General features: G+C 47.8%; 8 protein-coding genes across 8 annotated transcripts; 3 read left to right on the plus strand and 5 right to left on the minus strand.

Annotated features, from left to right (window-relative positions):
• Window positions 1-2: 2 nt before the first annotated feature.
• Window positions 3-5,234, minus strand: F5891DRAFT_987469 (uncharacterized protein; the record flags this gene model as incomplete). Its single annotated transcript, XM_041377911.1, has 21 exons — window positions 3-284; window positions 333-453; window positions 595-645; window positions 716-743; window positions 789-972; window positions 1,298-1,404; window positions 1,454-1,734; window positions 1,768-1,850; window positions 1,903-1,994; window positions 2,044-2,131; window positions 2,232-2,309; window positions 2,365-2,479; window positions 2,992-3,050; window positions 3,078-3,200; window positions 3,258-3,434; window positions 3,958-4,281; window positions 4,333-4,611; window positions 4,667-4,750; window positions 4,804-4,911; window positions 5,035-5,118; window positions 5,169-5,234. 21 exons carry the CDS (start codon window positions 5,232-5,234, stop codon window positions 3-5), a joined length of 2,814 nt encoding a protein of 937 aa, XP_041217409.1.
• A 2,979-nt stretch (window positions 5,235-8,213) lies between these two features.
• On the plus strand, window positions 8,214-10,904 carry F5891DRAFT_965601 (uncharacterized protein; the record flags this gene model as incomplete). Its single annotated transcript, XM_041376180.1, has 3 exons — window positions 8,214-9,201; window positions 10,021-10,325; window positions 10,368-10,904. Coding segments are annotated over 3 exons (1,830 nt in total), but the record flags the coding sequence as incomplete, so codon positions are not given.
• A 247-nt stretch (window positions 10,905-11,151) lies between these two features.
• On the minus strand, window positions 11,152-11,436 carry F5891DRAFT_900102 (uncharacterized protein; the record flags this gene model as incomplete). The annotated part of the gene is made up of 1 exon (XM_041373447.1): window positions 11,152-11,436. A coding segment is annotated over one exon (285 nt), but the record flags the coding sequence as incomplete, so codon positions are not given.
• Window positions 11,437-12,081: 645 nt separating this feature from the next.
• Window positions 12,082-12,477, plus strand: F5891DRAFT_1198751 (uncharacterized protein; the record flags this gene model as incomplete). Its single annotated transcript, XM_041368664.1, has 1 exon — window positions 12,082-12,477. One exon carries the CDS (start codon window positions 12,082-12,084, stop codon window positions 12,475-12,477), a length of 396 nt encoding a protein of 131 aa, XP_041217412.1.
• Window positions 12,478-14,298: 1,821 nt separating this feature from the next.
• Window positions 14,299-14,478, minus strand: F5891DRAFT_935774 (uncharacterized protein; the record flags this gene model as incomplete). Its single annotated transcript, XM_041374044.1, has 1 exon — window positions 14,299-14,478. A coding segment is annotated over one exon (180 nt), but the record flags the coding sequence as incomplete, so codon positions are not given.
• A 66-nt stretch (window positions 14,479-14,544) lies between these two features.
• F5891DRAFT_1198752 (uncharacterized protein) lies at window positions 14,545-15,516 on the minus strand (the record flags this gene model as incomplete). Its single annotated transcript, XM_041368665.1, has 4 exons — window positions 14,545-14,814; window positions 14,860-15,036; window positions 15,081-15,283; window positions 15,330-15,516. 4 exons carry the CDS (start codon window positions 15,514-15,516, stop codon window positions 14,545-14,547), a joined length of 837 nt encoding a protein of 278 aa, XP_041217414.1.
• A 295-nt stretch (window positions 15,517-15,811) lies between these two features.
• F5891DRAFT_1198753 (uncharacterized protein) lies at window positions 15,812-17,946 on the minus strand (the record flags this gene model as incomplete). The annotated part of the gene is made up of 6 exons (XM_041368666.1): window positions 15,812-16,741; window positions 16,790-16,858; window positions 16,910-16,927; window positions 16,979-17,170; window positions 17,192-17,761; window positions 17,809-17,946. 6 exons carry the CDS (start codon window positions 17,944-17,946, stop codon window positions 15,812-15,814), a joined length of 1,917 nt encoding a protein of 638 aa, XP_041217415.1.
• A 295-nt stretch (window positions 17,947-18,241) lies between these two features.
• F5891DRAFT_1198754 (uncharacterized protein) lies at window positions 18,242-19,621 on the plus strand (the record flags this gene model as incomplete). The annotated part of the gene is made up of 4 exons (XM_041368667.1): window positions 18,242-18,341; window positions 18,393-18,977; window positions 19,033-19,311; window positions 19,359-19,621. The coding sequence occupies 4 exons, from the start codon at window positions 18,242-18,244 to the stop codon at window positions 19,619-19,621; spliced, it is 1,227 nt and encodes a 408-aa protein (XP_041217416.1).
• Between the last annotated feature and the right edge of the window lie 2,057 nt (window positions 19,622-21,678).

The raw sequence follows: 21,678 nt of genomic DNA on the forward strand, positions 1-21,678 counted from the left end.
ACCTATTGTTCCGTGGCGAGCAGGTGTAGCTTCTCCTCGTGTTGTTCTTCCAGATCAGATTTGCGTGCCTGTAAACCTTCATCATCATCCTGATCATCTAATTCAACAGAGTAAGTTGAGCTAGCAGGATCCTTTAAGGAAGGAGCTAATCCAAAGGTATCCTCTCCGTTGATCTGAGTATTAGAAGGGCTATCGCAGTCATTGTCATCATTGTCATCCGCTTCGTCTTTGGTCGGTTTACAATAGACCGCTGGATTGACAAGGAGTCCAACATACAGACGAAACTACGAGAAAATGTAAGGTTCGCACAAGCACAAAAATGAAATAACTACCTGGTCCCAGAGGTGGCCAACCCCAGAAGTGACCAGTGGCCAAGTGCGATTGACCCAAAAGTCGTTCACAGCATGAAAGTCGTTTGCAGCATGAAAGAGGCGATCCACATGAGATATATTCCTAGCAAATGAAAAAAAAAAAAATTATAATGGCATCGTATGGGTTCGTCTCGTATGCTATATCAAGCTGCAGGTATTCAACCTAAACCCAACGCCAAAACAGATCACCGTTAATGAAAAGGGCAGTAAAAAAAACACGAACTGGTACACTTCAACCCGAGCGTCCCATCCCCCAAACCCCAAAGCAATTCTCCTGCAGGATAAATTCTTGCATCAGTAAATGGAATATACCCCCCATCAGGGTATGTATAATCGGAACTCACCAATTTGACAAACACAAAGACTTTGAAGCTGGAGGAGGTATCTGGTTTGGTCAAAATGATGAGCGAAACTCACGGGAGCCATGTGGTGGTACAGACAGCACTGTCAAGTCGTGTCGTATCTTGTGTAGAACCATTGCTCGTCCGAACTGATTGCAGTTCATGATCAGGGTGCGATGATAATCGTCTTCAGTTACAGACGACCAGTTGTACGTTCCTATAGGATCGCGAACAACACCGCAATCAAAATGCCGGAATCGCTAGCGTCCCCCGGTGCAGGCGTAATTAGAGCTTTTCTACAAGAGATTCCAGATCACACAATTGGGAAATGGGACGATCAGCCTGCAAGTGAGGAGTCAGTGAACAATGTGGTAAATATCATCAAGAGCGTGAAACAGCTATTTCATGGGACAAGATCATGATGAATAATCGAAGTAATAAAAATTCTGGTGATAAGAGCAACATGAATAAAGTATGATGTACAACACACTGGTTAACTTATGTCAATACAACATTTGGTAGGCATAAATCACATACTAGGTATAAGTGAAATCGTCAGAAGAGCACAGATGCATCGGAAGATACAGACGAGGTCGAACACCAATCTTCGAACCAGTAATCAAACCATTTGGAAGAGTTAGCAGGTAGATGTGATTCGAATGTCCCAGCAGTGCCACGAGAAGTGAACGTTCCTAAAGTCATTTTAGTGTGAGACAACCGAAGCAAAAATTGCAAGCAGACCATCATCACTGTACTGAATTCCAGCAGTGTGTGCTATGACTTCAGAAAACATGTCTACTTCAGCTTGTGCACGTTGTTTCTTCAACTCTAGAATAGAAAAATCGGACTTGAGTGCATCTGGCATTTTGTTCTTCTTTGCTTTGAAGCTTTCAGTGTTGTCGATGCATATGGACTTGGAGTCTGCAGAGGATGTGGTGATATAGGTACGATATGTGACACAACCAAACCAAGCTTGCATCAGAGGGGAAAGAAAGTCATTGTCGTGCTGCATAGCGTCAGAACTGCGAGTCCCTCCAAGTATAAATAGCACTCACCCTCGAAAGGTGTTCATAAAGCTCAGGAACTTTGTGAGCTTGTGGGAAATCCACTTCAAATTGCCATGACGTGGCAAGCCATGCTTCACATTTTTCTCAAGTAGCATTTGAAAGCTCAAATTGATCGCAATCAACCGGCAAAAGATTGATATTGGCCAGCTGTGTCACTTGGGATGCGACCAGATCCTCTTCAGCCTTCTGTATGAGCTGTGTCCTTGACCATGTAGCTAGAAATAAATTTAGAGTAAGGCATCATTTACAAACAATGTGGCTCACATGGGCAGCATCTGGTCTTCAGCTCTTCACATAAGTTTGCAATGGCTTTACTGAACAACGAGACCTCCAGCTGAGCTCGATACATCCTCTCTTCCATTAAAGATCGCCCTCCTCGCACAAGGAATGTAAAAAATAGTGTTTTGTTCTTTCAGTAGCTGTCTCTCTATTGCAGCCACCCTGAGGCTCACTTGGAGGACAGCTATAAGATCAAGGGGATCAACCCATCCAAACAACACGGAGGTTGTGGCAAAAAGCGGGTCTGGAACCTAGAGTGGTGTTATAAGAGAAAAAACAGGATGACAGATATTTAAGTGGACTGACAATTTCACGTCCTTGAGTCTGGAGCCAATATTTGAGGGCGTGCTCGGTATGCTCAATTGCAAGAAAGTGCCTTGTTGAAGGCGTGAAGGATGCGGATGCAGAAAATAACCCTGAACTAATATTTAACATGTTGAAGTGGTGGATGAGTAGCAAAGAGGCTTGAGGGAAACTCGTACAATTATCGAGGGCGGAGTATTCAGCGCTGGCCAGCTAGCGGTGGCTGTGCGCTGGCGAAATTTATTTCCAATGGCCAGTGATTACGTCACAAGACTGCGATTTGTACAGGAGACCATGCAGTTCAATCGAAGATCCTAACATGACGTTCTCAAGCATTAGCTGTTTTTGATGTTACATTAAAGAATGTAGGCTCATACTTGCATTCACAGAATTCCCATTGCTACACGCTTTAGCACCTGCTGTGCTTGAGCATCTAAATTCTCGAACCAGGTCACAACACAGAGCCCGATGTGCATTTCAAACCGACCAGTACAAGATATCCGAAGTATAGAATCTGACTTATTCGGAGTACTTAACCGTGGGTGATCGATCCTGCAGACATCATCCTTGCTGCAGGTTGCATCCCCATCAATCAGTAGTGCAAAAATGAATTCAACTCTGGCAACTCACTCGATGTTGCACATGCTTGCAAGCACCTCCAGGAGGTCTGGGTATGCTGGGTCGTTTGTCTGTGCGAGCAGATGCAATAGGCGCACCAGCACTTCTGCATAGATAGTAGAGGCTGGGGGAAATGTTGCCATCATGATGTTGACAGGCAGCCCCAAGGTTCTCATTGCCTTGATCAACTCAATGAGCCGAGCCAAGAGGGCACTGTACCACTAAATCAAAGCAACAGATTAAAGCAAGTGAGAGTTTGACGAAAATAAGCTACTTACGATAGTGAGGAAAAACGCTACCATCTCCATGGGTGGGAGTTGGGCGGTCAGGAAAATAGCTGGTTCCTCGTTGCTAATCACGACTCGTCTACTAGAAGTTGTGCTGGCGTGGTAAATGAAATAATAGATCAGTGACTTGATAATCTTGTGTTCCAGAAGCCACTTTAAGCTATTGGCCTGCATGATAATCAGACATTGATACTCAAGGCAGCTCAAAAGACTGACTGAAATGGGGAGTAATGCAGACTGTGGGGTCATAAAGCGCTCAAGAACCCCACACACTTGTTCGCCAATAGGCTTGGGTCTGCGGCCACCGTGTCATGGAGGCCAAAACCAAACACTGGTCTGGTGTCCATGATAGCCAATTTGGCCATGCGCTTCGCCTCGGAAGTGAATCCTGTAAGCCATTTTGCGGCCTGTTCTAGGTGAGACAAGTCAATTGAAGCGTGGATAACATACCATTGCCAACATTTCATCTGTTGTGATGACGGTTACCCCATCTTTGGATATAACTGAAAGAGTCAGTGTGTGCAGAAGAAGGTATTAATTCAACAAGCTCCTAACCTTGTTCCAGATCCTTGTGATCTATGCCAACTGCGATAAGACTCTGCTCGAAGAGCATCTCAAAAAATTGTATCCTTTGGTCAGTATAACTAGGTTGTGTGAGTAAAAATGGATTTTGAGCCCCCCTGTAGCAAACCTTGACTTTCATCTTGAGCTGCAGGCAGACTAGGGTGTCCCTCCATAGCGGATAATCCGGGAGAATTGTATGCAATGTGTCTGCATGGACAGCAGTCTCGGGCGCAACTGGTTGCGGTGCACCATCATCTACCTGAATGCTGCTGGCATCCATAGCCGATGACATGATCCACGACTCTGGTGCAGAGTCCATAGGAGAGCGGAGGTTTACAGAAGAGCCCACGGGAGACTGTGGTGCAGATAAATACACTCCTGGCACAACCGAAGGTTGTTTGCGTGACGAAGTTAGAGGCTCAACCATTGCGAGAGTATTATTGGTCATCTCCTGGTATAAAGGTGAACACATTACAGGGCGAAGGAGGATTAGAGAACATACCTGTGCGACTTCGATCTCTGGTGATGCTGAAAGGTTCGCGGTTGCACCGAAAAGATCTGAGAATTGCGCCAATGAATAGTTATATTCAGGCGAAGAAAAGGAACCAGGTGAGGAATAGGAACCAGGCTGGAAAAAGGGAGCAGACAAGGAATAAGGAGCATGCGGGGAAAAGGGAGCAGACTGGAAACAAGAAGCAGAAGCGGACGCAGGGACGTATCCCATGGGATAATCGGCGGAATAGGCAAGTGTCTTGTACTTATTCCCATTATCTGCGTTGTCCTGAGGCCAAGGTATCGTTAGGCGAGATCGCTTCAATATTGTGAAACGAGCTTACCCATTGATAGACTCGATGGATCTTGTTGGGCCCTTGTTTGTACCAGGCGATTTCCCAGTCTAATGTCATTGCGGGGCCACGGCGCTACAGGACTAATCAGTGGAAAGGCAAGACATAGTCCTGGTGCAAATTCATACATCAATGTAAATGGGAACCTCTTTGCCTTGGTTGTTGAGTTCGTAAGTGGGATTGTGGTCTTGAGTGCTTGTCACCAAATAATCAAGTAATGTAATTTCGAGCTTGAGCTACAGAGAACATCAGCATATAATCCCCAGAAAATTAGCCACCTACAGCATCAAGCCTATGACTGACGCACTGCGTGCCAATGATGAGACACCCCAAGTCTTCAAGAAATAGGATCCACCTACATATAGTGGGTAAAGGACGGGTCGTGGGGGTATCGTCAGGTATCCTGCGAAATGGAACCCTTCACTTCCACCAATGATACCTCCCTGAAGGAATTAAGTTAGCAACATTGTTGGCAAGGCAAAAGAACACATACGGTGAGAGGTAAAATTGTTGGATGAGTCTCGCCAAAAAAATAGCAACTGACGTTCTGAGGTTCCATGGTGTTAAACACAGCAAGACGTGGTAAGTTAGATATATGCAAATTTTCACCTTTAAACATAATTGCCTACCTCATGTCCCAGTTCTGTTCACTTGCGAACGCCTAGATCGACTGCTAATCCGGTGGAATTCAGTTTTTGGATAATAAATGTACTGAAAGGGGCAAAATATGTATAGTAGCGCGAGTGGGATAGCGGTAACAGTCACATTTGCGTCAAATTGTAACTCGCCTACAGTAGCGGCGACATGTCCACTGAAAGGCACCGCAAGGCCTGGCTATAACAGATATTTGATGTACTGGCTACATTGGGCATTATCCCAATATTTTCATGAACTAGTTCTCGTAATCTAGATCAACTTCACTATTGTACATCTGATCGAATTGTTCTAACAACGATTCATTGCTGGAACTGAGCGACCCTTCGATATCCAGTCCATCCTCAGTGCCATCATCTTCGTATTCGTATTCATCTACTTCCACATCGTTTGCAGGTTCTTCAACACCATCAGTCAAGGAAGGCTGTAATGATGTGCTTGCATGTTGAGGCCCAGCCTGTGTAACGCGATAGTGAGAGTACACGTGCCCGACACCAAGCCCAAAGTGAAACCACATAAGCATGTCGCGGTCTACAAACCTGACGTGATGAACTGAATAAAATGCTGACTTATGATGTGATACAACTGACTCACCGATTGATATAGTATTCACACCAATCATCCTTGTCCTTCACACATGCCGATACACCCACTCCATCCTCATGTCTCCTACCGCTGGTGAAACGAGGTATGATGTGACAGCCACGAAGAACATCTGCAGGATCAAGGAAGTCAAATGAGTGTTCGTCTGTCAGGGGGGGGGAAGTTCATTCAATCTAGAGTCGAGGTCGACCAGTTAGAGCGCTGATCCAAGAACCTGTACCAATGAATCCATAGAAATTCCATTCTGACAGGAGTACAGTCGACCATTCCGTGTCCGGTAATGATCACATTGATGTGGTACACGCCCAATATCCTGCCATACATATATCTATGGCCTTGGCATCCCATGTCATTGTCGGGACGGATAACCATAACGTTATGATGAGAAGTCCTTGGGTTGATGACGTCTTGGGCTCTGTGAACATCATAGGTTGTGTAGTTGAACCTAGCAATGTGATGCTCGTACATCCGATCGTCCTTGATAATGATCGTGGTAATGTTGTGTTCAGTTCTTAACTCTGGAGAATCTTCCGATGTGTTGACTCGATGCAATAGATGGTGTTTCAGTTTCAAAACAAAATGCTATATAGGCGTGTTAGACATTATCTAATAACGCAATGAAGCACTGACTGCTATGGCTGGATCACCTCGATGATCGACTAAGTAAGATCCTATGTGCACAATGTGCTTTTGTGTCAATCCAATATAGTGGTGAGCTAGAGGGCTTCTTGCTATCTCGGAAATTTCGACTTGAGGACGATGAACAGTATTGTGTCCAATACGATGGATGCGAGCCTGACGGCGTTCGATCCGAGTCAGCTGTTTTACAAAGGATCTGCGATCCGTCTGACTGTATCTGGACTTCGGAGAACGATGTTCCAGTTCACCCTGTAGAAGTTAAATGAGTGAAGTTCGCAGTTGAATATTGTAGCACGAACTGGTTCAGTGCTATAAGAATCAGACGTGTCATACTGGCGAATCGTGGAAACATAATCTCCCAACGCGTGGAACTTATACGTCTGAAAATTAAACTCTTTGCATCGCTTCATGTTCTCATCTAATTTTAGTGAGTCATTAGACTCCCCTTGGTCTACGACACCAGCATGTTGTTTGCCTTTATGTGTTGCCTTCTGTTTCACAACCTGTCTTGCATGGTGTCGGGCACGACGCTCGACTTCCTGACGCAATTCGTGGGTCACGTAAACGGCGCAGTCCTTTTCTGTTCACAATTCCCTGCTGGATTCATTGGCAGCCTTACACGTGAGTGAGTGCTTTTGTCTAGCTTTTGGGCGCATCATAATGACTTTGTAGAGTCCAGATTCAGATCCTGCTTTATTTCTTCAAGTTCTCTTCCTGGACCATGCACCCCATTACCGCCTGTCGAAGTGCCACCCACGGATAATATTTCATTTATTTCGCCCGTCAAACTCAGCCATTTATGGAAAAAGAAGAAGGAAAAACCGAACTTGATCATTCCATCTTCGATCGAGCATCTCGAGTCCTTCATGGACAAACTCTCAATGTGGCAGCTCGTATGTATTAGGCATGTCCTGTTGTTCAACGTTCAGTGTTCACAGCCTCCATGATCTAGGCATACTTACTTCATGGTACCCGTACGTTCGAGTCTCCTTCTACTAAATCAAACATGGAGCATCATGCTAGTACCACAAATGGACTCTAAGAGTCCAAGCTCGTTTGGACAACTGTTTTATATCGCCAATAAAGTGGTCATGGTGGAGGCCTAGTACCAGTGCTTTCTATCATGCCTTGCATATTTTTGAATGCCTTTTCCTGAACTTGCTGGAAAGGGCTCGTGCTTGACGTAAACTGATGGTGAAATACGCCGGCAATATTTCCGAAGTCATACTAGTAGTATGTAATTGAAGGCCAGTGAACTCATCATGTCACCCTCATGTTGTTTTAAATGAGATTTTGACCCGATACGCAGCTGCAGTGCGGTTTAATGTATTCAACTTGCAACTTGCATGTGTACTTTACAGGCCGCAATGCTCTAGCCTCGTGTAGTGCTCCAACAAACCCTCAACCTCACCTTGGTCTTGCAGCTCACCTTTAAATTCTAGGGATCGCTGAGCACTCACGATATCATTCCCCTTGCACTGGTGGGTTTTCGGTGTACAAGTATTGCAGTTTCAGCTCCCTAAGTGTGCATTACCTGCGATCTCACTCCATTTTGCGCTCACGTAACACCTTTCACAGCGGGATTAGCAGTGGTTATCTTGCATTCACTCACCCAGGCTATCGAGTTGCATACTCCTCCATCCACCCCAGTATTTCAGCTATGTTTGTGAAAAATGTTGTAAAAAGCCTTCGAAACAGATTCCAGCAGTGGAACATCATGTCTGATCTTGATGAGGCCATCGAGCGCCATCGTGCTGCATTATTTCGCCGTCCCCCCGGTCATTCAGATCGATCGTCATCTCTGAACAAGCTTGCAATCGGCCTTCGAGAGAGATTCCAGCAGTGGGGCATGATGTCTGACCTCGATGAGGCCATTGAGCTCCATCGCACTGCATTGCTCCTCTATCCCCCCGGTCATTCAGATCGATCCTCATCTCTGAACAATCTTGCAGCCAGCCTTCGAAACAGATTCCAGCAGCGGGGCATGATGTCTGACCTTGATGAGGCCATCGAGCTCCATCGGGCTGCATTACTCCTCCATCCCCCCGGTCATTCAGATCGATCCATGTCTCTGAACAATTTTGCAATCAGCCTTCAAGACAGGTTCCAGCAGCGCGGCATGATGTCTGACCTTGATGAGGCCATCGAGCTCCATCGCGCTGCATTACTCCTCCGTCCCTCTGGTCATTCACTTCAATCCAACTCTTTGAACAATCTTGCACTCAGCCTTAAAGACAGATTCCAGAAACAGGGTGTCCAGTCTGACCTTGAAGAAGCATTCAGCGTGTACTTTCAACTCTCCTGCCTATCACATGCAGTATCTCGCACACATCTTAATGCTGCCAAGTCATGGGCGGCCTCCACTGACATCTTCAATCACCCATCTGCATTGCTTGCTTATAAGATTGCACTGAAATCCTTAGATCAGCAAGTTGCTCTCCTGTCGTCTTCTTCGCATCACTTCAATGTCATCAGAGGGGCTGTCTCTTCTCTCGCTACGGATGCTTTTGCATGCAGTGTTTGTCATGGTGCATTGACCACTGCGGTGGAGTTGGTGGAGCAAGATCGTGCAGTGTTCTGGACCCAGTTGGCACGCTTCAACACATCACTCAATGAACTTTCTGTTTCAGGTGACGTGGTGTAGAGACTCATGCCTCTCATGGCGTGACATGGCAGTTTCCACCAAGGAGTGCATAGCATGAACTTGTAGCATCACTCTGTGCGCTACCCACAGCTATCCCTATACAAGGCGCAGCTTTCCCGCGCAATGCACACCATGCGCGCACCATTCCCGTGCTTCACGATGTATGCGCGCGCGCGCGCGTTCCTGCACTTGAGCGCCCTATAGCGCCAGCCATCCACTGTCCACCAAGCCCTCTAGTGCATATATTTCCATTTCTTTTATTAGCATATCATTCCACCTCTATTTTTATAATGGACCCTTACTTATATATATCTTTACATACCTACTCGGTAGCGCTTCGGCTCCGCATGACCGCGCTATATAAGCGCCAGCAGTACATACTACGAGGAAGAGTTTTCCACTTACTTTTCACTTACTTTCTCTTTAACTTACTAGTTACCACCCACCATTTTACTTAGCAGAACATAGTAGAAGTCTATTTGTCTACACTTCGCATCTCTCTTCTCTTATATTGCATCATATTAGCACTTGAGTCTAACTTCTCTATTATTTCTGCATACGCGCGCATGCTTTCCCATGCTTCGCGCTAATACGCGCGCGTGTTCCCGTGCCTTGCGCGCACCTGTGCTTTCTGGCGCTTTGCTTCAGCGCACACTTCTAGATCCTTGCTGCACTCGCTTCCCCTAGGGTCGAACACACTTGTCGTCTCAAGAATAGCAGACTAGGCAATGCACGACCTACAACATTTTTTAGATACAGCTAGGAGCTTCATTTGTTCCTCTCTGTATTGTTGTTTCTACAGCAGGCATGGTCTTGGCAGAAGAGTTCAAACGGTTGAGTGTTCTCCTTCGTAACACATTTGATCAGTCTGAAGACCAGTCTCCGCAAATCCGACAGCTGACAATGCAATGGGATGAAGTTGTCTCGCGCATTTGCCTGCTCCCCGACATCTCACGTTTTCTCCTACCTCCACTGTTTTCTGGCCTCCAGAAGGCGGCTGGAGATGGCCCAGTGATAATCATCAATGCTGGTCAGCGCAGCTGCGACACCTTGATCATCCATAGCGCGGGAGATCCTGTCCATGTTCCGCTTGACATTACACAAGCCGAAGTGTCCGAATTCTCCTCAGAGTTCTAATCACTCGCAGAGTAGTTTGGATCTTCTGATTATCAACTTACGCTTGTCGGCATCCTTCGCAAGCTTTGGAATGATGTCATTGACCCCATAGTCCAAGCTCTCAAGGAGTCTCAAGTTCGCCCTGGTTCGCGTATCTGGTGGTGTTCCACTGCTGAGTTCACACTGCTTCCCCTCCATGCAGCAGGACCATATGAGAAGGGGAGAGACAATTTTTCCGACATTTACATCTCCTCTTCCACCCCCACTTTGGCGACTCTTGTTCGTGCAAGACAGCAGGTTTGTCGAGATACGTCCTCGCAACATTTCGTTGCCATCGGCCAAGGCAACCCGGTTGAAGGGAAGGAGCTCAAATGTGTCACTCCTGAGCTAGCCGTCATCGCTCGCCACGTTACTCCCGTCATCTCCTTCACATCCCTCAGGATGGCAACGCAACAGTCGAGGGTGCACTTGATGCACTTGACCGTAATCAATGGCTCCATCTTGCCTGCCATGGAATGCCGAATTGGACGCAGCCGTTTGAGTCTTCCTTCACCATGCGTGACGGGCCCTTAATGATCAAAGATATCTTTTCTTTTCTTTTTTTTAATCAGTGTTTATTGTCCGTTGGAGCATAGCCCTATGGTAGACAAAACATGCGAGTATTTTACTGTAGCGTACTATTTGTTTATATATGTCCGGTGGTGTACAATCATTGGTCCAGATGAAATACAAGGACAGTTAAGGCCAGCTAAAGGCGATAGTGGGAGTGCAGGCTCGTTCATTCTTCTTCGTCATCTTCGTCTGCAGGTGGTGTGACATCACCGAAGGTCTGTTCCATTCTGTGCGTGCTCGCTATGAAGCGCAGTAGAGGTTTGATGCACTTTGAATTGTTCAGCAGGTTCTTGAGGAGAGTGGTCTGTGAGCCGAGTTCGAGTTGGAGTGCGAGGCATTGTGTTGTGTACTTTGGGCAGGTGATTATGAAATGGTGGACCGTTTCCTCGCGCTCGCCACATTGCTGACATTTGGGGCTGGGTACTTTTGCAATACAGTGTAGGTGCTTGTTTAGCGGGGCGTGTCCTGAACAAAGTTGGAAGAGAAGTGAAGAGTGTCGGTGCGGGAGTTTTTCTATCAGCTTTGAGAAGTGTTTCGAAGGAGCCGTTGCATCAATTTCATGAAGGCGTTTGTATCGCAGTGAGTTTCTCATGATGTTTGATGATTCTTTTTTGATTATTCGTCTGAACTGCTGCTTTAGCGCCGACTTGCTGATGGGGAGGATGATTGGCGCGTTTGTTCTTGCAGTGAGCTGCTGTGGTTCGGTCCAGAACCATGGTCCGTGGTCCATGATTTGGGGCGGACCGGACCTGAGTGAGGTTCGTGGTCCACCATTTGCCCGAACAGTTCTATGTTGGTTCGAACCTTCCCTGAACCGCAAGAAGTTCTGCCACATTGTCGAAGCCTGTTTTGACACTGCCTTTGATGATCCGCCTTGGCCTCACGGATTCTCGACCTTCGATACTTACTTGTTTCTGACAAATGCAGAGGCTCATTGGCAAGATAAGTCATGACATGCACTGTTAAAACAGAACAGTGTGAGCGTTGTGCTCATAATGACCATGTCCTCACCAAGATCCTTATTATACCAACACCCTACGATGCTATTACGATCCTCCACCGGCTGTTTGTCCACCGGCTGTCTGATTTGCTTGCACATAAAATGTGCAAGCCTCAGCAGGTGAGCAATATATTCAACATGGCTCATTCAGACTTATGCACTGTCAATGCTGATGGTTCTCTCAAGGATGCCAAGGACATTGTCTTCTACCATGATCCCGATGATTCTGTCCCCCTTGACACCACGTCGTCTGCCCCCCAGCCATCATCATCTACTAATCCTCCTCAAGATGCCTTCTCTATGCTACTGAATACTGGGCACAAACCAACACCAGTTACAGCTGGTGCTCGACGATCCATTTGGACCTCTAAGCCATCTGCTCGCCTCTTGGATGCTGAGAACATTTATTCAACCTCGACCTCCACCAGCTCAACAAACCGCAAACGTGCATTGTCTAGCTCTACTGAACTTCAACTTCAACCGGCTCACAAAAAGGTTTTTTCATGTCTATTATCAGATCACATAATACAGTGACATATCTCCTTACTTACTGTCCAGCCCACCTTGACATTTCTGCCAAGTGATATGGGCCAACCCACCTGGGCCCACATTATAATTGTAAGTAGGTGTCATAGAGTGGGCCCTTTGTGGTTGTGTACCCCATGGCTAGGCTAGGGCCCATGCCTTATATTCATCAACAGCTTGGGCGGGCCCATGGGTCTCTGGATTGAATATATTGTGCTTACAGGTGGACCCGAGGTAAAGCAGAAAAGTGATTGCTCAACAGTCTTGAGTGGGCCCACAGGTTTCGGGGATCACTGGAATACTTTCACCGGTGATATTATGGGTGGTGAGGAAATGAAACACACCGGAGAATTAAAAAGTAAATGGCTGCCAGCAAAAATGAATGGTTGTTCCAGCCAGCGAACACATGCCCAGATGTCGCCGGACGGTCGGCGCCTTGCGCCCCTGATACGCTGTAGAAACAACAATACTGCTAGGAACAAATGATGCTCCTGACAGTATCTATAAAATGTTGTAGGTCGTGTGTTGCCTAGTCTGCATTACTTGAGGAGACAAGCGTGTTCGACCCTAAAGGGAAGTGAGTGCAGCAAAGATCTAGAGGTACGTGCTGAAGCGAGGCGCAAGAAAGCGCAGGTGCGCGCAAGGTACGAAGGCGCGGGAACACGCGTGCGTGTGTGTGGAAATGAGAAAGAGTAAGCTTAAGTGAGGATAAGATGTAAGACAAGTGAAGAGAGGTGCAAAGTGCAGACAAATAGATTTCTACTATGTTCAGCTAGGTAAATAGTGGGTGGTACTCAAGTCAAAAGTAAAGTTTTCCGAAAAGTAAGTACTGCTGGCGCTTATATAGCACGCCTAAGCGCAGTCATGCGGAGCCGAAGCGCTACCGAGTAGGTATGTAAGGATATATATGGGTGAGAGTCCATGATAAAAATAAAGGTGGAACACTATGCTAATAAAGGAAATGGAAATATACGCACTAGGGAGCTTGGTGGACAGTGGATGGATGCATCTGGATGGCTGGCGCTATAGGGCGCGCAAGCGCAGGAAAGCTGCGCCTCATATAGGAATTGCTGTGGACAGTACACAGAGTGGTGCTGCAAGTTGGTGCTGTATACTCCCTTAGTGGAAACTGCCATATCATGCCATGAGAGGCATGAGTCTCTACAACGCGGTGGGTGGGTGCCATTTTGAATTTATGGGCGGCGATGCAATAGACTGACTACTAGTGGCGATTGCATTACATTTACACCGTGCATCAGCGGTGTAACACGGTGGATGTCCAATCAATGGAGTCCTGTGCTAACCAAAGGAATGGGCCCATTCATGCAATGCAGGATGGAGGGGTGGGCCTGGCAGCAGCCATTACACATACAAATGGGCTTAGGCCCCGAAGGTTGGCGCTCAGGTGGGCCGTATGATAAATCGCTAGGATGGGCCCACACAGTTTGTATGCATACCAGCCGGTGGGGCCCACAACACCACCGCGGTTAATGCAACCCGGCCTGACCCATATACACCTCCACTGTCGGGAGGGCCCAGATACCGGTCATGTGTAGCATGGGCTCACCATCGGTATGTGACGGCAACCACAGGCCTGGGAGCGGGATCCTTTACAGGGGTGGGCCCAGGCCTGGTATGTTAGAAACCGGTAGGCCCGCATAACAAATCCCAACGTGCGGCGTGACGGCGACATGGTGCTACAAGCAAATCACTTATCCATCGGACACATAATAAATGTTCACTAGTAATAAAAAGTACTCATAATTCATAGATATCATATCTGCTATGCTTCTATCTACAACAGAATGCATCAGCGATTATTGACTCGTACTTGGAATAGTGTCCTCGGGGTATATCAACAAATTTGTAAATATCATCCCTCATGTACCACACCCAGCTAACTCTATCGCCGATCACACTGTCTACCCCATGCCTAACAACTCTGCCCGAAGTACCAACCATAACACCTGAATTATAGGCAATTTCAATGCCAATATTTGGAAATTTCATTTACGCCGGTCCATAATCGCCGATACCGGTCATGATATCGAACCATTGAGCAAGGGATTGAGAGTCTCAGTGAAGCGGTGAACAATGATTGCACATCACGGCGAGAACTATAAATGAAGAAGCCCATTCTCTCAGGCAATTCCCCATTTCCTTAAGTTGATTATTGTCTGCCCATAGACCAAGGCCGAGCTGTGTTGTCAAAGACGACCAGTATAAGCTACCATGCATGACTCTCAATGCAGCAGCAGCCAAAACCGCCGGTCGCCGGATCGCCTGACATAAAGTTGGCCCGTCCTGTTTAAGAGTTGCCGATACTTCCGGATGAAACTTTGGAGCCTAGTGACATGAGCCAGTACTTCAGGCCATAAATTGCCGACATACCAGATGACCTTGCAGAAACCATCCCGGAGATAAATTGATGCAACCCAGAGTAAGGCCATGTTCACTGCTTTGAAAACTGCTCTGGTGCGTGCGCCATTTCCCTTTCATGGCGGAAGTTCGGCTAACGCTTTTACCCAAATGGTCCGACATCATCATGGTTGCCGCCAACATATCATTCTACTAAAGTCAATAAACACCATCAGCGGGTGTTGAGCACCCACCTTTATTGCCTCATCAATCGCCCTGGGAAGATACCATAGAACAATAACGCCGAATCGGTCCAGCACAACAGTAGGCCACTCAAGGATAAGCTGACCACCCGGCGGATATCGCTCTAGAAGAGATTCTTTGCGCCGAGAATTAATGCCGGTTTCCTGCATATGCAACACTTCCGAATAGCATACCAAATCAAAGTTGATTGTCACTGATGACAAGTCAGAATGAGCAGCGGACGGGTGGCAAGGTCAAACCTGGATTGAGATATGCCTCAGCGAGGCGCTGTGCAAGATTGCAGCAGGCCACAAGCAAAATGACATCGAGCTCTGGGGGAGGGAGGACCTTGGGCATCGCTCTGACAATGGAACAAAACTGCCGGGAGACATAGTCACTAGCAAGATGAGTGGTGGCCAATGCCCAATCAGCAGGAATGGGATTCATGCATGGGGGACGGAAACTGTATCATTGCTGACTTTTTATGATACTGGCTTATCAAACTTTATTCATAGGACGTAAGGAACATTGTGCGGGGCGACCAGTAATGAGGGATGCATGCCCGAGCCTCGCCGGTGCAACACATGTCGCACGTAATTACATATGCTGGTCTGCAGACACCGGAGATATTTGCGTAAAAATGACATACTTAAATTGAGCACGTAATTGATCACATATCACACTAGGCGGCGCCTATTTCAACGTATCTACAAATAGAAAGACCATGTGTATGAAACACTATCTAATTGTGGCAAGATCCGGAGGCCGATGCACCGGGGGTATCATTGCTTTGAGAACTCCTTGACATACGACCACCTGAAGGTGCATCCATGCGAGAGCTAATAGATGCACCAGCTGCAGCTGACGGACCTGGAGTTGCATCCATGTCTCCCGCAAGGCGAGCGCCTGCCGAGGCAGTTGCGACTGATGGTCCGGTGGCCGTGGACGGCCCTGGGGTAAAGTTAAAGTATAACCTTTCCATCGCCTGGGCCTGGCTCACACTAGGGCCGTGACTATAGGGAGTCTGGTGACTGGAACCAGGAAAGAACACGGCATTATTGTAATGGGGAGGTATGGACGGAGTAGGGATCAAACATTGTTGGAGGGACTCATAGGCGTCCTGCAATACAGCAGTCGTACTCCCCTGTGATGCCAATTTAACATCAGCTGCACGGAGCTGGTTCTCATGTGTCCGAGATTCTGCATGCAAGACGCGAACTTGCTCCTGAAGCATGGCAACATTGGCATGCAATCTCTCCATTGTTTTCATCTCGGCATCCTGAGCGGCGACATGGACATTCAACGCATCAAGGGAGTTGGCGGCGGCAGCATTACAAACACGGAGTTCAGCAACCTGATTGCATAGGTCGTCGATGGTACTGTGAAAGTCTTCATGATTGTGTGAGAGTAATGCCGAGTCATTTCTGACCTGGAGCGTCATTGCTTGCAAGTCCTTCACTACTGCATCTGTGGGCACATCAACGTCCATGACCTCGGTGCGTGATGGTGGCGGATGCGAGCGCCGTGGTGGCATCACTGCGTGCATTGTCACTGCAGATGATTCCAGTGACGAACGTGCGGACACAGTGGTGATGGGTGGTAAAGAGTGCCTCATTGAACCGGCATCTCTTATCCCAGTCACATGGTCATCAGACCCAATATACTCGGTATTCTATAACACGTCAACGAACATTCACACAACACGGACTTCCATACTTACCGGCTGAATATCCTCCATACCTTTCACAATGTCGCTGGTAGCTGCCGGCGAGAGGTCTTTCTCGTCTTCCTTTCACGGAGTGTGCCGGTGGCTACTTTTGTGCCGCTTGCCTATCGTAACCTTGCTGGTGTCCGTGGTCTACAGAAGCATCATGATGAAAAAGAAACGCAAAAATAATGTGATCCATACCGGCAGAGGAATAGGATGTTCAAACCATGGTTTGCATTGATCGCCGGTGTCGGCGGACACCGGCGGACGGGTGGCTGATGGCGTGCTTTTCGTAACCTGCTCATTCTGACTGGAGTCCCTGGATCTTTTCCTGCGCAACTGTGTGCTACTATGGCCGTCTGCACTATCCACCTGCGGTGGGACCTCTTTGCCCTTACCCTTTCAGTCCCTCACAGCCGGCTTGAGTTCACATCCGCCGGCAGCCTGGATCTGCTTTTGCTTCGGCATGGGCCTCTCCCTAACCACAATGGTATTCCCTTGCAAAATTTCCACCAGTGTGGTTTCATCGCTCTGATCCTGAGAGACAGTGTGCTTGCTACTGCCTTTCCGAATGTCCGGCGGAGCGGTGTTAGTGGCAACTACATGGTCAATGATTTTGATGCCATCACTTTCAGAACTATCCATGACCTTCAGTGTTTTCTTATGGATATGATTTGGCTTTGGCTTGGGTTTTGACGCAACTGGCGGGTCCTCCGTTGCATTGTCAATCACCGCCTCAGCCGGTTGTACCGGAGGGTGGGACAATGGCGATGGGCTTGAGGAAGCAATAAACTTGAGAGCCTTCCGGTACAAAGGATGTTTCTCAATGTGGCGATCATCCATAATAATGTTGCCCCATATGGGGATACTTATACAGGATTGGTGAGTCACCGGGTCCAAATGCGACTGCAACTCCATCGCCGCCGATAGCAACAATGGCGAAATCATGCTCGCTGATCGTCCATGTGGTTCAAACACCGGTGACTGGTGTTGATTCAGCCCCAGTCCATTGTTCATCATGGCATACTCACCAAATTTTTTGTGATTTCCATGGCCATCATGAAATGGCCAGCGGGGCCATTCTTCAACTGCATAGCTTGAGCCACCAGTTGTTGCACTCGAGCAGCAGCATCTTCAGGTGCTTTGTTGGAAACTGTTGTGGATGGCATCATATGTGGGCGGAAACAAAGGCAAAAGTCCACAAGATTAATTCTGACAATATATGTGAAAGTGGACCAATTGAAATTTGAAGTCCACATAGATCGGCTCGGGACCCGGTGCCATGAGGCCGGAGAAGCACTGTGATGGGTAACGTGCCTGATTTCTCATGGCAAACATCCATTGTTGTGTGGCCCACATTTAAACCCTGCCATGGACCAAACCACAGTCGTGTGATATTTAATGCCAGCATCCAGAGGTCGCCATCTCCCTTCCATTTAACACTGATTGGTACCATCGACTACCATGGCTCATTTAAACGACCGCTGCATCCATTTCGATATCCCGATGGACGACGAGTTTGAATCTCAAGCGCCATCATCTAACGCTGGCGACACTTCAAGCAGTAAGTCTCATTTCATGCCAAGATCAAAGCTTACTTTATGATTTCTTTCAGTGATGTATTTTGGGTTTGGGGCTCCCCCTGTGCATTCCCAAGTTAACATGGCGGATACGGTGTCGGCACTGCCATATAAGCTCAACTTCGGGTTTGAACCTCAACCCACACCGCTGGACCAACCGGCCTTTAACTTCGGGTTTGACACTAACCTCAATGTTTCACTCTCACCTCGGCCAGCAGCTGCACAGGCTGACACTGCGACGGTGCCGCCAGGGCCGCTGTCCAGGTTTAATTTTGGGTTTGAACCTCGGGAACTCACCCCGCCAATCCTCCAACCGGCATTCAACTTTGGGTTTGACGCTGGCATAGAGGCATCACCCACACCGCCTCCAGTAGCTCGGCCAATATTGGACTTCGGCTGGAACACACCAGTTGCGACAAATGATCCGGTCACACCGGTTACGACACCATTCAATTTTGGAATGGACTTAGATGTCACTCCGCAATGGTCAGCGACACCAACTGTCATCCCCACTCCTCCGCCTCCAATACCAAAGCCAGCCTTCAACTTTGGTTGGAATCTATCGCCAACACCTGCGCCGGGTCCACCACTTCATGTGGGATATGATCTCTCCAATACACGTAAGTCAGTCCTACACAACATCTTGTGTTTATTTATATTGACATGTATTCACAGCATTTCCATTCAATTGTCAAGCTCCTCTGGCTAAAGTGGGAGATTGGCAACCTCTTCCGGTTAGGGCGGCTGGACCAGCAGCCATGCCGCCCGCTCCCACTCAGATGGACGTGGCATACACACTGAAGGGCCTACCAAATGTGGAGTTCGCATTTCCAAAGAAATGCATGCCGAGCAATTCCGCTGAATCATCCGAACCTTGGCCTTCCCTTTTGAGCATGGTCGGCGATGCCGAGAAGGCGGCAATCAACATAGTCAAACACCTTGGAGGAGATGAATGTAAGAATCACTTCTTGGTCCGGTACAACTCTACTGACTATTCCTAGTTGATAAGCTTGCCCAGTTAATGCTTGGCAGCATAGTCAACCCCAGCGATGATGTCCAGCCTCCTAAGCCCGATGAAGTCCTGGACAGCAACCAGATCATCATGTCAGCGTTCTGTGAGAGCAGAGATAAATTGACCCGGATTTTCAAAGATTTGATCCACTTGCATCACATGGCAGCGGTGCAGGCCAGAGTTGTTCCATTGGTGGACTCTCTGTCCAAAGAGGTGCAGAAGGCAGAGGGAAAGTCTGCCGGCAGTGACTAGTTTACACAATACATATACCAATCACTTGTACATAGGTTTGCAGCTTCATTTGTTGTATATGCATGAGACCGGTGTTGCACCGGTCATAAAGTGAATTGATTGTTGGTATTCTACTGATATGCGATTGTATGATTACTTCTTGCCATGTGTACCCAAAGATGACTCCAGCGCAAATGTCCTGCTTCTGGTTCTCTTCGCCAGTGTATCACTAACAGCGTCAGGAGCACGGCGCTTTGACCCCCTGGGCTTTTTATCGGCGGCATATGTCACCTCCTTGCCTCTTGTGATAGCACCCAAGGATGTGGATGGCTGCTTCACGGCCTTCTTCTGAGTCCTCGCAGGCTCCTTGGTATTGCTGACTGCGGCAATCACAGGTTTTGCCACATCGCTGACGGCTGCTGACATCTGCCGTACACTTCGCCATTGGGGAGCAGGGTCAGATTGCATCTTGCAAGGCTTGGGCTTGTTCACTGGGAGAGTTGCCTGCCATGGTGGCGTGACATCTTTCCTTCGGGCAGTGAAAAGTGGCCCGTCATCTTCACTTGATGAGCCATCATTATCGCTATCTAACTCATCCTCCGAAATGCTATCCTTGATGGCCCGGTGAGCCTTTTGTTGTCTCCGATGGGCATGGTTTGCATTGCTGCCGGCGTGCAGGGGTGCTGGGAACACAATGGCCTCACAGATGTCTCCATCAGAATCTTGCCATGCCGTGAATGAAAAGGTGGGTTGAATGTTTTTTCCTTGCCAGGCGAACAAGAATTGTAGCAAAGTACTTGCATCTGATATGTCCATCTTGGAGGGTTCCTTGAACTGCACACCGGCGGGCCATTGTGTACTGTCAAAGAACGCCGATGGGTCCTGGCTTACATCTCCCCAGGGCACCGCTGACTTGAGGGTGTCTTCACCCCCACACATCCCTATGCTTTGTGTAAATAATTTCTAACGTCAAATAAAAAGTACATACTGTATAGCTTCGTGAGGAAAGATCGAATCATGTGTTGTTGCTCGGCACAATTCCATCTCATTGTATCCGGGAGCATCGGCCAACCTTCGGCATCTTCTTCGAGCTCAACAAGCTTCCTGTGCTGCCGCTTCTTTGACTTCACCGTCAGGGGCTCTTCCCCATCTTCTGCATCTACACCTACATTAGTATGTTTGGTCCAGCACAAATAATTTGCATCTCACCGAATTGCTCCCCAGCATATTCCCCCCATTCTGGCATAAAAATGCCGTCCCAATCCCTTGTTTTAATGAAGCTCTTGCCGTTCCCAAACTGTTCATTGAAGTCATGACTTCCACACAGTTAATGTTGAATGTAGCATATGTATGAGATGACACACCCTCCTAACATGAGCTTCCCTTTGCTGTTGTTCTATGCAGACAGCACACAAACCCTCATTCCAGCTTGCTTGAACATTTTGGTGGTGAAATGCTCAATCATCTCGGTGCCCTTGCTCTCGGTGACCTCGGCTTGAACCTCTGGCGGCGCCGCTTGATTGTTCCATTTCTCCGCTGTGGCTTGCACCTGTTCCCTCTCCTCCACCGACAACCTATCAATCACTGACTTCGCTGCCTTTGGCCACTTGCTGATCATCTCCTCACTTCCAGCCATCTCCCCGGTCTCCTCTCGGATGAGGTCTTTATGAGTCTGGATCAGGACTTGCCTCGCCGTCCAACGTCTGCCATACTTGATGAGGGGCTTGGGATTTTTTTTCCGCCGAGATTGGTTTTGCAACCATTGCTTGTAAATCTTCCATCAACATTCGATCAATGCTCTCATCATTCCAATAAGTGTAAATTGTCACAAACTTTTTTCCGAGCTTTCAATATGGCTCAGTCCTTGGTAGGAGCTTGCAGTGATGCTTCCTTGTAGATGGCAACGGGCACCCTTGATCTTTCTTTCCCTATCACTGACCTCCAGTCCTCCAGATGGTCCCTGAGGACCACAACCTCTGCCTTGTCCAAGTGAACCTTCGTCTGCTGTGAGAGGACTGTAGGAGATTGAGTTCTTGGCATGTTGGGTTATGGATGATAGTGATTCTGAATGGTTCAAG

Source organism: Suillus fuscotomentosus (genome assembly GCF_016647785.1).
Source record: "Suillus fuscotomentosus strain FC203 chromosome Unknown F5891scaffold_162, whole genome shotgun sequence".
In the NCBI taxonomy this organism is placed as follows: Eukaryota; Fungi; Basidiomycota; class Agaricomycetes; order Boletales; family Suillaceae; genus Suillus; species Suillus fuscotomentosus.